The 17846-nt window shown below is 47.5% G+C and overlaps 1 protein-coding gene across 1 annotated transcript in view; it reads right to left on the bottom strand.

Annotated features, from left to right (window-relative positions):
- Positions 1–17846, bottom strand: part of TENM4 (teneurin transmembrane protein 4) — a 756175-nt gene that overhangs the window by 500076 nt on the left and 238253 nt on the right. The window contains 1 exon segment of the mRNA XM_059708328.1: positions 13644–13723. Coding sequence (XP_059564311.1) covers positions 13644–13653 — 10 coding nt within the window. The 5' untranslated portion in view covers positions 13654–13723.

Genomic DNA, 17846 nt, shown 5'->3' with positions numbered 1-17846 from the left:
CTATGTGTGCTGTTCAGGTAATGACTGCCTGAAAGCAACTCCTTCCATGAGTGGCATCAGCGCCGGACCCTCTCCCCAACAGATGTGCGCTGGCTGGATGGGGGCAGGGAACTCACACCTAACAGCATCGATTGAGTACCTACCAAGTGCCAGGATATATTTACATGTAGGAGCTCTTTTAATCCTTGTGAGGGAAGGTGTTACTATCCCATTTTACAGATATAGAAACTGAGGCACAGAGAGATGAATATGTCCAAGATTATACAGGTTGTTAAATGAAGGAGGCAGCTTTGAACTTAGGTCTGTCCAGCTCCAATGCTACTTATTGCCCATTCAGTTAACATCAGTGATTCTCAGCCTTTCTTTTCATCATAACTCCACTCACCTTCCCCACTACTCCCCATTAAAGAACCTTTATGGAGATTTTTTGCCCAAATTTCTTCCTTTCCTATGAAATTTTAATACTGAAAATATGCAGTCTATCTGTTTAGGTATTGTGGCCCTTTGGAGGATCACAAACCATTATAATAACTACTAGAGGCCTGGCGCACGAAATTTCTGTGCAGGTACAGTCCCTAGGCCTGGCCTGCAATCAGGGCCATCTTCCCCAGCTGCCTACAGCTGCCCCCGCCCCACCACCCACCCCTGGTTCCCCTTTCACCATCGGGCGATCGGAACCTGATGGCTGGGGAAAGGGACCAAGAGGTTGGCTGTTCCCACCTGCTCACCAGCCCTGCCCCTGCTGTGGTTTGCTCTCTGTGTGTGGGACAACTGGCAAGGTGGGGGCCTTGGCCTGGGACCACCCGCGTCCCTTGTCACCCATCCCCGGTTCCCTGTTCGCCATCGAGTGATCAGAGACTGCGGGCCGGGGAAAAGAACTGAGAGGTGGTCAGTGCGCCTCATAGTGACTGGTTGAGCGGTTGTTCTGGTCATTCTGTTGTTAGGGTCAATTTGCATATCACCCTTTTATTAAATAGGATTTTATCCCCAAGCTCCCCAAACTGATTTTGCCCCCTTGAAGTGTAGTGTCCTTGTTGAAATGCATATATTATACCAGTGGTTCTCAAAATGTCCCCAGGGTGAAAGAGGACAATGCTCAGCCATAGACCAAGATCAGGAAATGAAACGCAGTCGGACCATTTCTTCTCGAGTGGAGGGCTCATGCTTTCTTTGGTGGTTTGTGATCGTTTTGTTTCCAGATTTGCCACTTCCTTTGGGAAGCCTGCCTAGACACTCCCACCTGAGGTTGGGTTAGCCTCCTTTTCCTCCAGTTTTGTTCTGCCACAGCAATGATCATTACCCATTTGAATGTCTTTGTACACAAGGGGAAGGGGTGTGGCTTATCCGACTCTGTATCCCTAAGCCTAACATGGTCACAGCATGTAGTAGGTGCTCACTAACTGCCTGTGGAATGAATGAACCAATGGGCAAATGAAGTTAAGAACCACGTCTGGGATGGCTGGACCACAGCAACAGCAGGCAGGCATGCCTTCAGAATGTGATATCTCTGGGCACGTTTTACAACATCAGAGTTTTCATCTGGCAGCATCTGAAGGTCATGTGCTTGGTCAACATCCCTGTGAGGCTGAGACAAACACAAACTGAGAACTCGGGACAGTGATGGTGGTGACACTGAGAGATAGGGACTTGGCCTATGGCATGGAAACTTCCCCTCAGCTCTCCTGGCATACTGAGTAGATGGTGAAGCAAAAAATAAGATAAATTGCCCAGGAGTGATAACCAGGAAAACCCTAGATAATGAAATCCCATGTTCACACCAAAGAAGGACAGTGGTGACCCCTTTAGACTTCTATTTCCAGGATGACAACTGCCCCAACTCTAAGGAATACCCCTAATGCAGGACATGGAAAATGCCACATTACAGAAACAAAATTATTTTTTATATAGAGCTGAGCTGTCAAGAGCAAAAGTAAACCGTCAGAGGTCACAGTAACCACCAAGAGCATGAGTCCATAGAGGTTCCCCAGCACTGAGTGGGTGACCGTCCTTGGTTTTCTGGGGATCATAGTGTTAAAGGGCCAACAAACAAAGCAAAGTCAAAGTCCTTCCAAAGGTGGAATTCAAAGGGAGACCCTCACTTAAGGCTAGGATGCAGTCACACCTACATGAAAGGGTGAATAAGAAAAAAAACAAGGCCCCACCCCATGAAAGAAGATGTAAGAAAACTTGACCCTGGGGCTGGGCAGTGGGCGATTCCCAATCACAAACTGGCCTTCACATGGGTCTCTAACTTAAATACATATTACCTTGTGGCCAGATAAACAACAACAACCCAAGCTCAAGCTGAGCGTTTAATTGAACGTGGCCCCACTTTGGTGGTCCTCCAGCCACCTGGCAGAAGCAAATGCATAGCCTTCCTGGAGCAGTGCACTTTCAACTCAGGCCTCCAAGAAGTCCCACCGAGTTTTAACAATCATGAACCCCAATTTAAAAAGTCACAGAGCACGCGGGGAAACAAGTCACCATGAGCAAGAGACAGCAGCAACAACGAACAAATGAATCCTACCTACGAACACTACAGGTGGTAAAATGATCAGATTCAGGAAGTGAAATAAATGTGAGCACTATTTAAAACAAATATATGGGTAGTGCAAGTATAAACAAAAAAAAACTATCAAAAAAAGATAAAGTAGATTGTAAGGTCACCAACTAAACCGTCTAGAAATGTTTCTTGAGGCTGTTGTTCCAATGGTCGGCAATATCAGAAAGAACCTTGGCACTAGAACTAAGTCAAAGAACTAAAATGCTTTGTTATTGGGGTCAGTCGCTGCCTGTCTCTGGGCCTCTGTTTCCTTGTCTGCAAATGGGAGGGTGGAACTAGATCACCTCATAAGTCCAACTCTATAAACCAATATTTGATAATACAACAGATCACATCTACCGGGTGCTTGTATTTTTGGTGCTAAGCCTGATTATAAGCATTTCACATGATTTTTTAATCCTTGTACTAGCCCATTGAGGTATGGCCTCTTATTATATCCATTTTATACAGGGTGTTCCAAAATTCACGCAAGATTTGAATTTTGCGTGAGCATTAACAACAACAACAACAAATAAAAGCCTAATTTTACTTGGTTTTTTGAATCAGATTCTAATATCTGTTGCCCTTTGATTTCAATCCCTTAAATTTGATAAGCATTACCAAGTACCAATTATGGCCCAGGAGCAGGGACAATGAAGACCAATGAAGACCACGGCTTTGTGTATGTGCCAGCAAAGCCGTGGAGGCCATTTACCCGATGTGCTATTCCATACATAACCTTATACTGTATACTTTATGAATCAATAAAAACTTTACAATTTTAAATTATAAACCTGTGTTTTATATCAAAATTACTTCTTGCGTGAATTTTGGGACACCCTATATATTGGGAAACTGAAGCACAGAGAGATGAGCCAACTTGCCCAGAGTCCAGAGCTGGTCAGCGAGGCTTGGACTCCATTGGTCTGATTCCCGAGTCTGCTCTGTTCCACTGTACCATGTGTCCTCAAACTCGCTTGTCTCTTAACATCTGGGATTCCTGCTCCAGGATATGCTGACCTCAGGAGTCTGCATGGCAAGGGCTGCTCAATGGCTAGCACAGTCTGTTAACAACAATCAGAATATCCATTCCAGCAGGGTGGCAAGAATGCCATGAAATTAACTACTGATAGCAAATACTGTGAAGTACCTCCTATGATCAAGGCCTGTGCTTATTTTAGACAAGAGCTCTTTATGCCAGAATAGCACACAGTGGTCCTAGCTGGTTTGGCTCAGTGGATAGAGCATCGGCCTGCGGACTGAAGGGTCCCAGGTTTGATTCTGGTTAAGGGCACATACCCGGGTTGCAGGCTCGATCCCCAGTAGGGGGCGTGCAGGAGGCAGCCAATCAATGATTCTCTATCATCATTGAGGTTTCTATCTCTCTCTCCCTTTCTCTCTGAAATCAATACAAATATTCCTTTTTTTTAAGGAAGAATAGCACTCAGTGACAGATTTCTGGGGCTTACTTTCTGAACACCCATGTTTGGAAAACTTTTCATTCTGAGAGCAATTCTCTGAGCCTTGGTTTCCTCATGTGCAAAATAGGGATAATAGCACCTACCAGCATTGTTTTGTTGTTGAGATTAAATGAGCGAATACAAGTCAGGCGTGTAGTAAGCACACCGTAAATGGGAGCTCTTACTGCTGTTGTTCCTGCTATTATTTTCAACACAGTGGGGAGAAGTTGCATGTTGTAGCAGATGACCTTGATTCCGTTCCAGGTCCCCCTACTTCCCGGCTGTGTGACTTCAAGTCATTGACCCTCTCTGAGGCTCCATGGCCCCATCTGTGAATCAGAAATAACAATACTTACCTCACTGGTGGTTGTGAGGGTTCAATGGACTGTGAAATGCCTAGCACAATGGCTGACATATAATAGATACTCAACAAATGTCTGTCCTTACCCACGGAGTGTTTTCTGCACACTCGGCTTTTCCACACGGTTAGAATCCAAAGAGGCACAGGGTTCTGTGCTTATCAATGTTGACTCACTGTTTTTTGTTGTTTTTCTCCACCAAGGGAGCTTTCACAAAAGCGGTGGGTGGTGGAAGATATCTAAATGTATCCCTTTCATAGCAGGTAAGTCAAGGCAACACAGGGATAACAGTCCACAGTCTCAGAAAAGGACCTTCAGGCCAGGACCTTGACTGCTTTGGCAAAACGAGCCACTGAGATGTGCAGGTGAAGACGCAATTAGTGACAGGAATCAAGCCCTACCATGGTGAGGATTTGGTCGTTGACTCTATTACGGGTCATGACACTGAGTCTCCCATCTGGAAATTAACCAGGCATTCGGCTTGTAAATGGCTCTGCAATTATGTTGTGCACCCAGGACTGCATTGCAGAATCACCCTGAGGGTGGGGGCAGGTAAATTAAGGTCAGAATGGAAGTGACTTCCACAGCCGTGGCCGTGTCATTCTACCAATGCCAACCATGCAGGCCCTGGGGACAGGCACCAAGCTTAACCTTTGACACTTTGGGACTTCATCTTGGGTCACCTGCTCTTTATTCTTCCTCCCTAAGACCATGCATGCATTCACTGAGCCCGTGAACACTGCTTAAGCAGATACTGAAAGATGACAGTGGCCTGGTAGGGTGGTGGGCATTCCAGGTGCTCTGACTGAAGCCTGAAGGTGCAAACCCAGAGAGGGAAAAGGAACCTTGGAGGATGGACAAATGGTCTGGGAAGAAGAGAGCCTGAAACCAGCCAAGAATGTCTGGCCATGAAGGCACTGCCAGGTCTCTGTACCTGCTCAGTCAGAGCATGGTGCCCCCCTGGGAGCGCACTCAGTATGTTCTCTCTTAATGAAGCATAGCATCATGTTTGCAAGCAGAACTGGCTCTACACCCCAGCTCCACCATCTACCAGGGCATGCATGCCCCTGAGCAGACCCATGTCTACTTGATCACTGGAAAATGGGGATGTTCCTATCTCATAGAGTCAAAAACATACAGGCTTTCAAAGATGGATAAAGCACGCAAGATACTTATCTTAGATAAGAACCCACAATGCTAGTTCAATAAATGTTCATGTATCCTTTGCTTAACTGACATGATTGGCACCAGACATGACAATACAGTCTTGGCTGCATAAGCCTTATGTGCCTACTCAGTCTATAATAATAAAAGCTTAATATGCTAATTAGACCAGCCATCCTTCTGGACATCCTTCCAGATCAAAGCTGTGGTGCTGGGGGCCAAGGCAGAGGCAGCAGAGGTGGCAGAGGCTCCCAGCTACCATGGTGGCAGTGGCCAAGCCCTTTGCACGAATTTCATGCATCGGGCCTCTAGTATTTATATAAGAATGAGGGTGTCCCATTTAAGATGACTTCTCTGACCTGACCCAGAGAAAAACAATACATCTATCCTAGGCCCTTCATCCTCCCAGGTTCCCATCACCAATAAGGATGGACAGTCATGCCCAGGCCCACGCACTGAATAACCTCCGAGTCAATAATAAGTCTGGTTATCAGTAATTCAGGGTGAATGTCTTGATTGTGGCCATGTCCTCGATGAAAAGCAAGCAACACAAAGTGGAGCTTGTTGGCTGTCCTCTGCGTGCAGATGCTGCCATGGGAGACTCCAGAAGGGAGAACAAACAAGCACAATTGATGTCCCTGTTCAAATTTCCAAGAGCTAAAAGGGTATTTGGAAAGATATGATAGAAACACATTTTAAAAAGAGTGTGTAGCCTTAAACACTCTACTTCAAACAAATGGTACTGAGCTCATGCGGAGTCATGAGAAAAGGCATCATGGGCTTTAGAAACAGAATGGCTTGATCTTGAACCAGCTCTGACACTTACTAGCAAGATATCCTTGGTTGGAGGGTGGGATGGGAGGGTGGATGCCTCAGTTTTTTCATCTGTAAAATGGGAGAAATACCACTTACCTGCTGTGATGATTAGATAACATGGTGAATGCCTGGCCCATAGTTAGTGCTCAATTAGCTGTTAGTTTCTCTCCTCCTTTCCCTCATTTCACTCACTTTTCTAGATGACTGATACTACTTTATTTGAATTAGAATTAGAGTGGATGACTTTTATTTAAAATAAATTTTTATTGATTTCAGAGAGGAAGGGAGAGGGATAGAGAACTAGAAACATCACGGATAAGAGAGAATTATTGATCAGCTGTCTCCTGCATGCCCCCTACTGGGGATCAAACCTGCAACCCGGGGCACATGCCCTTGACCAAAATCGAACCTGGGACCCTTCAGTCCACAGGCTGATGCTCTATCCACTGAGCCAAACCAGTCAGAGCAGCAGCGGATGACTTTAACTGCATGTTGGTGACACAGTCCTCTGTACATCCAAATTTGTATACCATCAAGGAAGTGCTTATGTAAAAGCCTTCAATATATTTCTTCTCAATTCTTAAAGAAGAATAACAGAACTTCTCAGCTCCTTGGTCTGGAATCCTGAGCCTCTCACCAGTAGCCTCAACCTCGGGCTTCACTCAGCCTTGGGGGTGTTACAGATGGTAAGAAAGGCTTTCCAGAGGCAGTTGCACCTAAATAAACCTTAAAGTGCAAAGAGGATTTTGAGCAGTAGGCCAAGATGGCAGAAAGCAGTCTGGGCCAAGAGAATGTTGTGTGCAACATCTCCGGGCAGCCAGGCTTCATTCTAGGAGAAGTCCATCCCCTCCCCACTGCAATGTCCTCGCCTCCCTCCCTCTCTTCTAGATCACCATACCGTCTCCCCACACCCTGCTGAACTCTGTAGCAAGGATCTCACCTCCTGCACTCACAGTTTTCAAAGTGTGCCCTGGGGATCACTGCACCCAGGGATCCTTGCAGAGCACCTGTGAGGTCAACACTGTTTATATTCATGCTATGCCACTTTCTGCTCTTTTCATCCTCATTCTCTTATGAGTACACAGTGCAGGCTTCCAGATTGAAGACAGAAGCAGGTACAGCTTCTATTAAGCCACATATTGAAGAGATTTGCCAAAATGGGAAACAGTGTCAACCCCTCCATTTCTGTTTGCTTTGGAAAAGTTCCTTTTTATAAAAATGTATTATGGCCCTAGCCGGTTTGGATCAGATGGATAGAGTATCAGCCTGTGGACCAAAGGGTCCCGGGTTCAATTCTGGTCAAGGGCATTTACCTTGGTTGCAGGCTCCTCCTTGGGCCCGAAGCCCGGTCAGGGCTGGTGCAGGAGGCAACCAATCGAAGTGTTCCTCTCATATCAATGTTTCTCTCTGTCTTTCCCTCTCCTTCCACTTTCTCTAAAAATCAATGGGAAAAAATATCTCTGGGTGAAGATTAAAAAAAAAAAAGTACTATATATGGTTATGTAAGGGCTTATTGTTGTTTGTTTTTATAAGCTATCAATAATAATTTTAGCTTTTTTTCAGGGCTAATTACCAGTATAATAAAATTTGATAGATATAATTCACATAAATGCATTGGGGTCTTTAATAATTTTGAAGAGTCAAACAGGTCTCTGCAACCAAAGTTAGAACCACTGCATTAGGACAAACTGCGAATTGGGCAGAAGAGGGCTAAGTGTGAACCTAACCCTTCTCAGATGGCAATTTCTGCCCCTTGCTGGCAGAAGACCCATGGGCAGTCTGTCCCTGGCTTGACCTTCCTGTCCTGCCCACCATTCTCTGTCCCTCCCTCTTCTCCTCCTTCTTGTGGAAACCCCAGAAGGGTCCAGGCCCTACTCTCACCTCCTTGGGACCTCTTCCCCAGGCCCAAGGAGGCCTGTGGCCTGGAGGCTTTGGTGTCAGAGAGGCGGGACCCAAACAAATGACTCAAGGTCTTGGATTTGCATTTCCCTGATGGTTAAAACTGTTGGGTGTCTTTTTATGTGCTTTTTGACCGCGTCTGTACTTTCTTTGGAGAAATGTCTATTCAAACTCTTTGCCCATTTTTCAGTTAGGCTCTGTGTCCTTTTATTGAGGAGTTGTAAGAGTTTTTTATGTATTCTGGATACAAACCCCATGTCAGATCTCTGATTTCAAATATTTTCTCCCATTCCATGGTTGTCTTTCCACTTTCTTTATGATGTTCTTTGAAGCATAGATTATTATTATTATTATTATTTTAATCCTCACCTGAGGAGTGAGGATATCTTTTCCATTTATAGAAAGTGGAAGGGAGGAGGAAAAGGGGAGCAGAGAGAGAGAGAGAGAGAGAGACATCTAATGGTTGCCTCCTGCATGAGCCCTGACTGGGGGTAGGGATTGAACCTGCAGCCCAGGTACATGCCCTTGACTGGGAATTAAGCCCTCCAGTACACACTCTAACTGTTGAGTCACACACACCAGCCAGGGCTGAAGCACAAATTTTTAAAATGTTGATGATGTCCAATTTATGAGTTTTATCCTCCCCTGCTTTTGCAGGTGTCAAACCATTGCCTAATCTGAGATCATTACATTTAGGCCCATGTTTTCTTCTAAAGGTTTAGAGTTTTAGCTCTTAAATTTAGGCTGATGATCCATGTTGAGGTCATTTTTGTATATAGTGTGAGGAAGGGGTCCAACTTCATGCTTTTGCAGGTGCATATCCAGCTGCCCCAGCACCATGTGCTGAGGAAATGGCTCAGTGTCTCTGAGCCTCAGTCACCTGGTCTCTAAAAAGAGCCTTAAAAGACCGCCTTGCAGGGTGCTATGATCATTCAATGAGATAGAAGAAAATACCCCGTGGGGTGAGGGGACCTCTAGCCCACAGCACACGGTCAATGCCTATAACTGAGGGAATGGACAACGGATTTGAAAGTTCTCTGAAACACTGGTCATCACTGCTACCCTGTGACCACAGCTTTTCCTTCCCTGACGATCTTAAATAGGCACAGCCCCATCTGTTTGTCACAGGAGCCCCGGGCTGCTTCTCAAGAACCCAGCTGCTGGGTGGCTCCAATAATCTTTTTTCTTCTCCCCCTCCCTTTCCTCTCCCTTACTTTCTACCTTAATTGTGCATTAAACAGTCTTGGTCTTAGCTATTTAATCAATTTATAATTGTTAACCCACTCAAATCTGTTTTGGCAAGGTGGTGGGAGGGCATCAATGAATGGATGAGTCAGTTGACGAAAAGGTCCCTGATTTAAAGTGAAGCCCCTACAATGATCCCACAGGCCACCCCACGGGTGGGTGTCAGAGGAGGCCAGGGGACGCCACTTTCAGCTCTCTCTGTGCTCTCCCACTCCCCTGCCCACTCTGGAGAGAGCCTTTCACATTGCATCTCCCTACTCCATGGTGTTTGCAACACCTCCCAATTTAGTTTTCTCTCTGAATTTCATTAGTGTCCCATTTGCCTCATCTTCCTGATCTCTGAGGAAGCAGGAGGAGCCTGACTTGGCAACAAGGACTCCTGCTTCCTGACTCGGGGTGACAGGGACAGGCAGATTTGGGGCCCATAGGCTGCAGTTCCAGATAGCGCTCTGGTCCATGAGGCTCAGGCCAGCACACTGCAGCTGGACCCCAGCTGTGCATCAGACACTGAGCTTAGCAGTGAGGAGCTGTGCTTGCCTTGAACCCTTAGCCCCACAGGGATGGATGGGTAATGCCTGTGCCATGTGCTGCAGGGACTTCACCCCCCAGGCAGGTGGAGTGAGTAAGAATGAGGGTGTTGAGTTGGTGCACAGAGAAAGTCTGTGGGGACATTCAGGAAGAGGGAACAGCGGGTGTAAAGGCAGGATGGTAGGAACAAGAGAGTGTAAGCGAGTAACACCAAGGAACCTGATGTGCCATGATTGGTTCACCCGTTCATTCACTCGGTGCATAGTTACTGAGTGCCCACAACGCGCAGACAGCGTTCCAGGCATAAGAACACTGCAGGGAACAACACAAAGTATGTCCCTGCCCTGGTGGCGCTCAGGTTCCAGTGGGAGAAGACAAACAACAGGCAACCAAACTTGCAGTGTCGTATATAATGCCTCAGGTGGAGATGAATGGGATGTAGAAAGGGTCAAGTGCAAGGGGGCAGAGGAGGGGCTGGGCTGGGAGACTGCTCCTGGTGCAAGGTTCTCAGGGCGGCTGCCTGTGCTCTGCTCCACTGCATCCACCTGGCTCACACCTCTGGCCTCCGGCGGCTCCCTGAGGGGAACACACTCCTGGTCACTGACCAGGCCCTTGCAGCCCAGGGTTGCTCTGCTCACCTGGATGGAGACTTGGAGGTCTGGTTGCTGCTGTTCCCGCTGCCTGAAGAGCTTCCCTGAGACTGGAAACAAGGCTTCTATGCCTTATGCCCTGAGGCGGGAGTGTGTTCACGGTTCAAGGAACAGCAAAGAGGCCAATGTCCCTGTTGGGTCACTGTGAGGCCTCTGGCTTTTCCTCTGTGTGAGCCTTGGAGCCACAGGAGGGTTTGGAGCAGAGGGGTGGTCTGATGTGACCAGTGTTTTAACAGGTACCTCGATGTCAGATCCCGGGAGGGAAGGGTGGCAGCAGAGCCCCATGCAGATGCCACTCTGATAATCCAGGTCTAAGAAGGTGCTTGGACCAGAGTGGGGACAGAGGAGGTGGCCACATGTACTGAGGAGGGGAGAGAAGTGATGGGGTCAGTGTAAATACAGCACAGAGTGCGAGGGGAAGGATGGGGATGCTGGAGAGAAAATGAACCACATTCTACATAGAAGAATCCACCTTTGCCAAGGCTCAGATTCAAACCCGTCCTGTCAGAGTCAGACACGGCTCCCGGTATTTCTGCAATGTCCGCCCTCCCTCTTTGAGTTCAACAAGGGCTCAGCTATATGGGCAGCACCAACATGGGGATGAGGGATGCTGTGTCTGGGCTCCAAGAAGCCTCCACTGTCAGTGCATGATATGTTCACATGTTGTGACACTCGCAGGACCAGAGGGAGAAAGTCCTGAGAAGGGTGATTCAGAGCAGAGAGAGGAGACCATGTTTCTTAGGGTTAGATGGGAGGGCAGGGGAGGAGGGCAAAATTCAAGTTTTTTATTTTAACTTTCTCGACATCACAAGTGAGCATGGATGAGGTTGAAGAGTCTCCTTCAGCCCTGTTATCTTCCCTCTATGGAGTGAACCTTGGCTTGCTTATCTGAAAAATGGAATTATAAGAACTGCCTCAAGGGCTTGTGAAAGTTATAAATAAATCAAGTACTTGGCACAGTGCTTCAATACATGGGAGTCCATTTTACCTGTCTCTCTATAGGAAAAGTTTAAAATCTTTTTTTAAAATAATTTTTTAAAATATTTCAGAGAGGAAGACAAAGGGAGAGAGAGAGAGAAACATCAATGATGAGAGAGAATCATTGATAGGCTGCCTCTTTTACACCCCTCACTGGGGATCAAGCCCACAACTCCAGCAGGTGCCCTGACCAGGAATTGAACCATGACTTCGTGATTCTTAGGCTGGTGCTCAAACACTGAGCCACGCTGACCAGGCTAAAAATCTTAATAGATCTCTTCAGAGAACCGTATGTCTCTACTGCCGAGCATACATCCCAGTCTGTAGTTACACATTCCTAGGGCTTAGAACAGAGGCTACTTTTGTTTTGTTTTGTTTTCCCTAATATTTTTATTGATTTTTAGAGAGAGAGGAAGGGAGGGGGATAGAAGAGAGAAACATTGATGTAAGAGGGACACATCGATTAGCTGCCTCCTGTACGCCCCAACCTGGAGATCGAGCCCACAACCTGCCATGAGCCCTGATCAGGAATTAAACTGACAACCTGGTGCACAGGACTACACCCAACCAACTGAGCCACATGGGCCAGGAGTACCTTCAGTTTTGTTCCCTGTTATATCCCCAGAGCCTATCACAGTGTTGGGCCTGTCATTTTTATTCAATATGTTTTTGCTGAATAAGCTAAATAAATGATTGAGTCAGTTATGTAATGTCTAGACTCCAGTGTTTTTTAGCTGGGAGACCTCAGATAAGATGGTTCCTTTCTCTGAGCCTCAGTTTCCTTACCTGAAAAATGGGAATTATACCTACTGTGTTGAAGGCAGGTACTGTTCACCAAATAGCCATGTCTTCCCCACATTTCCCAGAGCCCTAAAAAACTAGGGCATGAGGCTAGTTCTGGCCCGTGGGCTGTGCGTCCCTTCGGGACTGAAGCATTTAAGAGCCAGTGCAGCCTTCTAGTTGTCTCGTCCCTGCTGCAGGGACCAAGGTGGCCTCACGTTCCAGGTAGTACACCTACAAGATGGCTGAGCCTTTGTCAGCCTGCTCCCAAGGCGCGAGGTAGAGCAGAGCCCTCCACCCACCTCAGTTAGACATGCAGCACCAGCAAGAAAGAAACCTTTGCTGTGTTAAGCCGTTGGGATTCTGGAGTGAATTTATTACTGCAGCATAACCGAGCCTAGCAAGACTCACACATCTCCCTTGCAGATGGCTTGGAGGAAAAGAAAAAGGGCTGGGCTCCCAGTAGGTTTTCAATCAAGAGCTTACTCCCTGGGCCCTGACTCCTTTGCTTCCTCAGCCTTCTCCCCAGGACCCAGCCTCTAGTTATGATCCTGCCTTTCTCTGTGCCATGTTCCTTCTCTAGCTTGAAACATCATTCCACTTTCCCACCCAACCAGGTGCTTCCTACTGTTTCAGCTATCACTCTTCTGTGTGGCAATATAAAGAAAGGCCTCCAGGGAGCTTCTCTGGCTGTTGGACCCGGCCCCCAGGCCACCTGTCCTCCAGGCAGCCTCCCCTCAGTTTCCCCCCTCCTCCTCCACGCACAGCACACACGACCCCCCGCCCCCCACTCACCCCCACCATTTTCAACTCCGCCTCTCACTCCACTCCAGCTTGGAATGCAACCATTGACCTCTGGACCCCAGAATAACTGATCACCACCACTGCCTATGTGGTCCTGAGCTTGCCAGGTGCCTCCTGGCTGCCAGCTCCCCCATCTCATTCCAGCTGGATGCCAGGCCCTTGCCTGCTCTGTCCTCCAATCATGCTGGTTGCTGGCTTCTGGCTGGGTTCCAGCACCCACGAGTCCACCTACTGCTTTCTGCTCCGCAAGGGGGCCACCTCCACTCTGGCCAGACCACTCCACTTCCCATGCTACTTAGTGGCAAAAGCCTTCACCCAAAAAGCAATCACGATTTCGCATTCCAAGAGGGACTTTCTCATCAAGACCACAGGTTTGCAGCTAATGACGCAGAAAATCAGAGCGGACAAGGGGACTGACCTGGCTCCATGTCCGCATGTCCTGAAGAGTCAGCAGTGTCCGTGGGCCATCGGATCCTGGAGGACAGGGCTCGATCCTTTCTGTTGAAGCAGAGAACACAGGCCCAACTGAGTGAGGTGGCAAGATGCCCCTGACCTTCCTCACAGATTTTTCCCCAGCAGCCACTGCAAACACACAGCATGGGGAGCTAGGCTTGTTCCTGGTCCCCCAGCCCCACAGAGAAGTGGGGTCCCAATTCCCTGAGGACCCCACACAGACTTCCTCTCTTCAGCCTCCCCAGGAAGCTCTGGTGAGTCTCCCTCAAGGTGGGAGTGAGGGTGCTGTCTGATGGCTACTGTTCACAGGTGATTCCTCGAGCTACCCAAACCTCTCAAGGCATGGACTGCAAGTTACAACCCAGGTGCCCAGCTAGGGCTTGGAGCAGAATAGAAAGTGTTTTGCAAGGGACTGACTGTGATGTGATGAGTGTTGGGACAAAGGTGAGGGGATGGAGCTTAAGGCTGATGCTCTGACCCCTGCAACAGTCCTGGCATTGATTCACTGAATTTCTTGGAGCCTTCCTTCCCTGCCCAATAAAATGGGCTGAGCATCCCTGTGGTACTCCATGCGGGAGTGATGGGCAAAGTTCCTTACACAGAAGAGTTCTGGTTCTGGCCCTCTTGCTTATTGCATTGCAACCTCTAGCAAATTGGTTCTGCTCTTTGAGCCTTGGTTTCCTCATCTGAAAGAGGAAATTTTTGAACCAGGTGGCCTGTGAAGTCCTTTCTGCCCCTAGAATTTTATGACATTGAATTTGACTTATCTCTGATCTCCAGTGCCAAAGGAGATAGCTGTACATGATAACAGCTTGTGAAATGAATTAAAAACAAATCTATCCCACTCAAAGAAGGGTGAGGGGAGGCTCAAAGGTTTTAAGTCATTTGCTTTGGTCATCGCGGGAGGAGGAACTGGGATGTGAACACAAGTCCTCACAGATTCACAATCTGGGTACTTTGCTCTGCACCAGCGACCACACTCACCCACTGAAAACACCCTCACATGTCTTCTTATATAAAAGACCCACTAGGCAAAAGAACAAGGCGTGGCAGGTGCCTTCAGTCATCTGAGGCAAAAAGTCATTACTTGAGAAATTCGTTGAATACATATTTGCCAAATATACCAAGGATCCTAGCTAAGAGACGTTATTATGCATTATAAGGTGAGGCATTATTGGTAATTTCCATTAAAAATGAATTTCTAGCTTGAAATTTTTCTAGCTTCATCTGCATTTCATATATTTCTTTATTGTGAATTCTCGTTATTCTCAACAAAGAGTAACTGCATTGGGCAGGAACGGTCACCAGGCTCTGCTCAAGGGCAGAGCATCCGTCTCCACCTCAGGTCCTGCCCACCCCAGGGTAGAAGACCTGACAACCAGAACACTAGCAAAGTCCTTCCGAGTCATACCACGTTCACTAAAATAAAAAGCGGACAGTACACCACAGATGGTAGGACTACCATGTTGTGCATGTTGAATGAGCAATAATGGCTCTTCATTTCTATTTATTGCATCTTGTTCATTACAAGTTTACCCTCCGAAGTTTCAGAGATCAGCAGGAACTTGCTTTGCTGGAATTATGGGCCTCACTACAGGTGGACTTTAGGACTCAGAACTGTTGGCTTTGCAGGGCTGGAAGGCTAATGCTTGTCTCCTACAGTTGTCTAGACGGTTAAATAAAATCACATCTGTGATCCTGCTGGGGTCCTAGTCCCCTCCAGGGACTTGGATGAAACACTTTGGGTCTTTCTCAAACCCTCTTCCTTGTTCAGGGGATAATAGTCCACTGTGCTTCCACAGCTCAGGCTGTAGATCCCCATGATTTCCAATCCCTTCCCTCCTGAAGAAGTTGCAGAACTGCAGTTTTAATTGTCTTCCACCCTCATCTTTCCCAAGGCTTCAGGGAAAAACCTCAACTCTCTTCTTTTTGCTTATTTCCTTTTCAATTCATACCCCTGATTTCCCTCTTTTTCACATGTCCTCCAATAAGCATCAAAATGACTATTCATAAAACCAAAATGCTCATGGGTTGACCAAAGGTTTTAGAAGTATTTATATACTAGCATTTTTTATTGTTCTTTTTTTGTTTTGTTTTGGTGATACACCACCCAACTGAGCCACACTCATGATTAGCATCAAAGGTAGCAGGAGGCTAGTATGGTCAGGGCCATACTAGCATATTTTGTGGAGGGGAAATACAGTTAGGAGAGGAGCAAAGCATTCATTCATTAACTTCCTCATTCATTCATTCATTCATTCATTCATTCATTCATTAAATAGTGCATGTTAGGTGCTGTATAGGATATACTCATGACTCAAGCAAATCCTGCCTTCAGAAAGCTCACAAGCTGACAAGGAAAAACAAAAAGACATGCCCATAAGTAATTATAATGCTTGGCAGTTTTATACGAGAGATGAAATCCCATGAGAAAACAAGAGTGGAGGGATCACCCTGGCTGACCAAGCAGAGAACTCAGCCTTGCACCAGTGTTAGGCGGGTGGCCTGGGGACAGGCAGCATGCTCCGCATGAGGGAGTGTAGGTGCAGGAGGGGAAAACGGAAAACATCACACCTGGCTGGTGGGCTGGGCCCCAATAGACAGGGCTCTGGCTGCCAATTTAGAGAAGATGAGCACTATTCAGTCAGTAACGGGGAGCCATTGAGGGCTTGTGAGCAGATATGTGACGTGTTGGAGATCTGCTGTAGGAAGATGAATGTGGCAAGCCCTGCACAGTATGAACAGGAAGGGGCGGTGCCTGGGATAGGAAGCTCCTAATTGTGTGCCAAGCATCTGGCAGAGTGGCAGCCGATGGTGATGGTACATACGTGATTGTATTTAACCATCTAGACAACTGCAGGAGACAAGCATTAGCCTTCCAGCCCTGCAGATGAGGAAAGGAGGCTTGATGGAGACAAGATCTGCACCCTGCTCTCTCCCTTTGCGGGAGAGCCACAAAGCGTGCTGTGACACTGTGTGACCTCTGTACACCTGACACTCCCAGAACACCTTCCACTCCCAGTGCACCTCTACGCTACCATTGGGTGGATGGAAGTGTGGTCATTTTCTGGACTGCATTTTGAGATGTCCAGCTAAAGGGAGATGCAGGGTGCCTCTGGCTCTGCTAGCTTTCCCCAAAGTGACCACACATCAAGGAGATAAGACAGTGCATTGAGTTGGGTACCAAACAACATGGACTTGGGTCTTTTGCAGGGAATTTCAAAGCTAGCAGGAGGCCACCCTCCCTCCCTGCTGGGAGAGCTTCCTTCTGTCTTTCCCTTCTCATCTAAGGTGTGGTGACAGGAGCATGCGACCAGGGAGCCCCAGGGAACACCCTTTGGATGCCAGGAATCTGTTTTTTCATTGACATTCTAGCGTTTCTAAGCTCTGAGCTGACTTCATTCTTTGGGAGGATTGCCCGGAGCACTCAGTGAACTCAAACTGGACTTCACACCTGCAGCCAAAGATGATAATCATGAGTGACTCCTGTCAAGACGCCAGATTTAAAACTTGGTTTGTTCAAGAAGAAAAACATTCCTCATTCTAAATACGGACAATCACTGTGCTATCCACCTAACATCAGGGTGCAGAATTTCTCAGAGGTGCCCTGGCATGAGCAGGGGCTGTGGGGCTGGTAGAATGGATCTGAGTCACTGTCCAGTCACTGCCTGTGGGCTTTGGGCAAACCCCTTAGCTCCCTTACACGTCTTCATTATTTAGTGGGAATGATAACAAGGGATTAGAGAGAGTAAGCGCCAGACGCCAGACTCTCACACAGACATAAGAATGTACAATAGCTGGAACCAAGATGGCGGCATAGGTTAACGCCGGAGTTTGCTGCTTTGAACAACTACTTCAAAAGTGAAACCAAAAAACGGAAGGGACATCACCCAGAACCACAGGAACGCTGGCTGAGTGGAAGTCCTACAACTAGGAGGAAAGAGAAACACACACGGACACTCAGAGGAGGCGCAGCGCTGAAGTCAAATTCTGAGGTGCGGAGTGCGCGGAGCAGGCTGGCAGCGGAGGGCGTGGTTGGCGTTTTCAATCGGGAGGGAGTCACAGACTCTGAGCACCAGATCCGGGCGAGTCTTTAGGGACCCAGACTCAAACGGGAGAAGCGGGACTGTCTGGCTTCGGTCAGAGCGAGTGCAGCTTTCTCTCCGAG

The sequence above is a fragment of the Myotis daubentonii genome, chromosome 9 (genome assembly GCF_963259705.1).
Source record: "Myotis daubentonii chromosome 9, mMyoDau2.1, whole genome shotgun sequence".
NCBI classification, from domain to species: domain Eukaryota; kingdom Metazoa; phylum Chordata; class Mammalia; order Chiroptera; family Vespertilionidae; genus Myotis; species Myotis daubentonii.
This window is presented reverse-complemented; position numbering and strand designations above follow the sequence as displayed.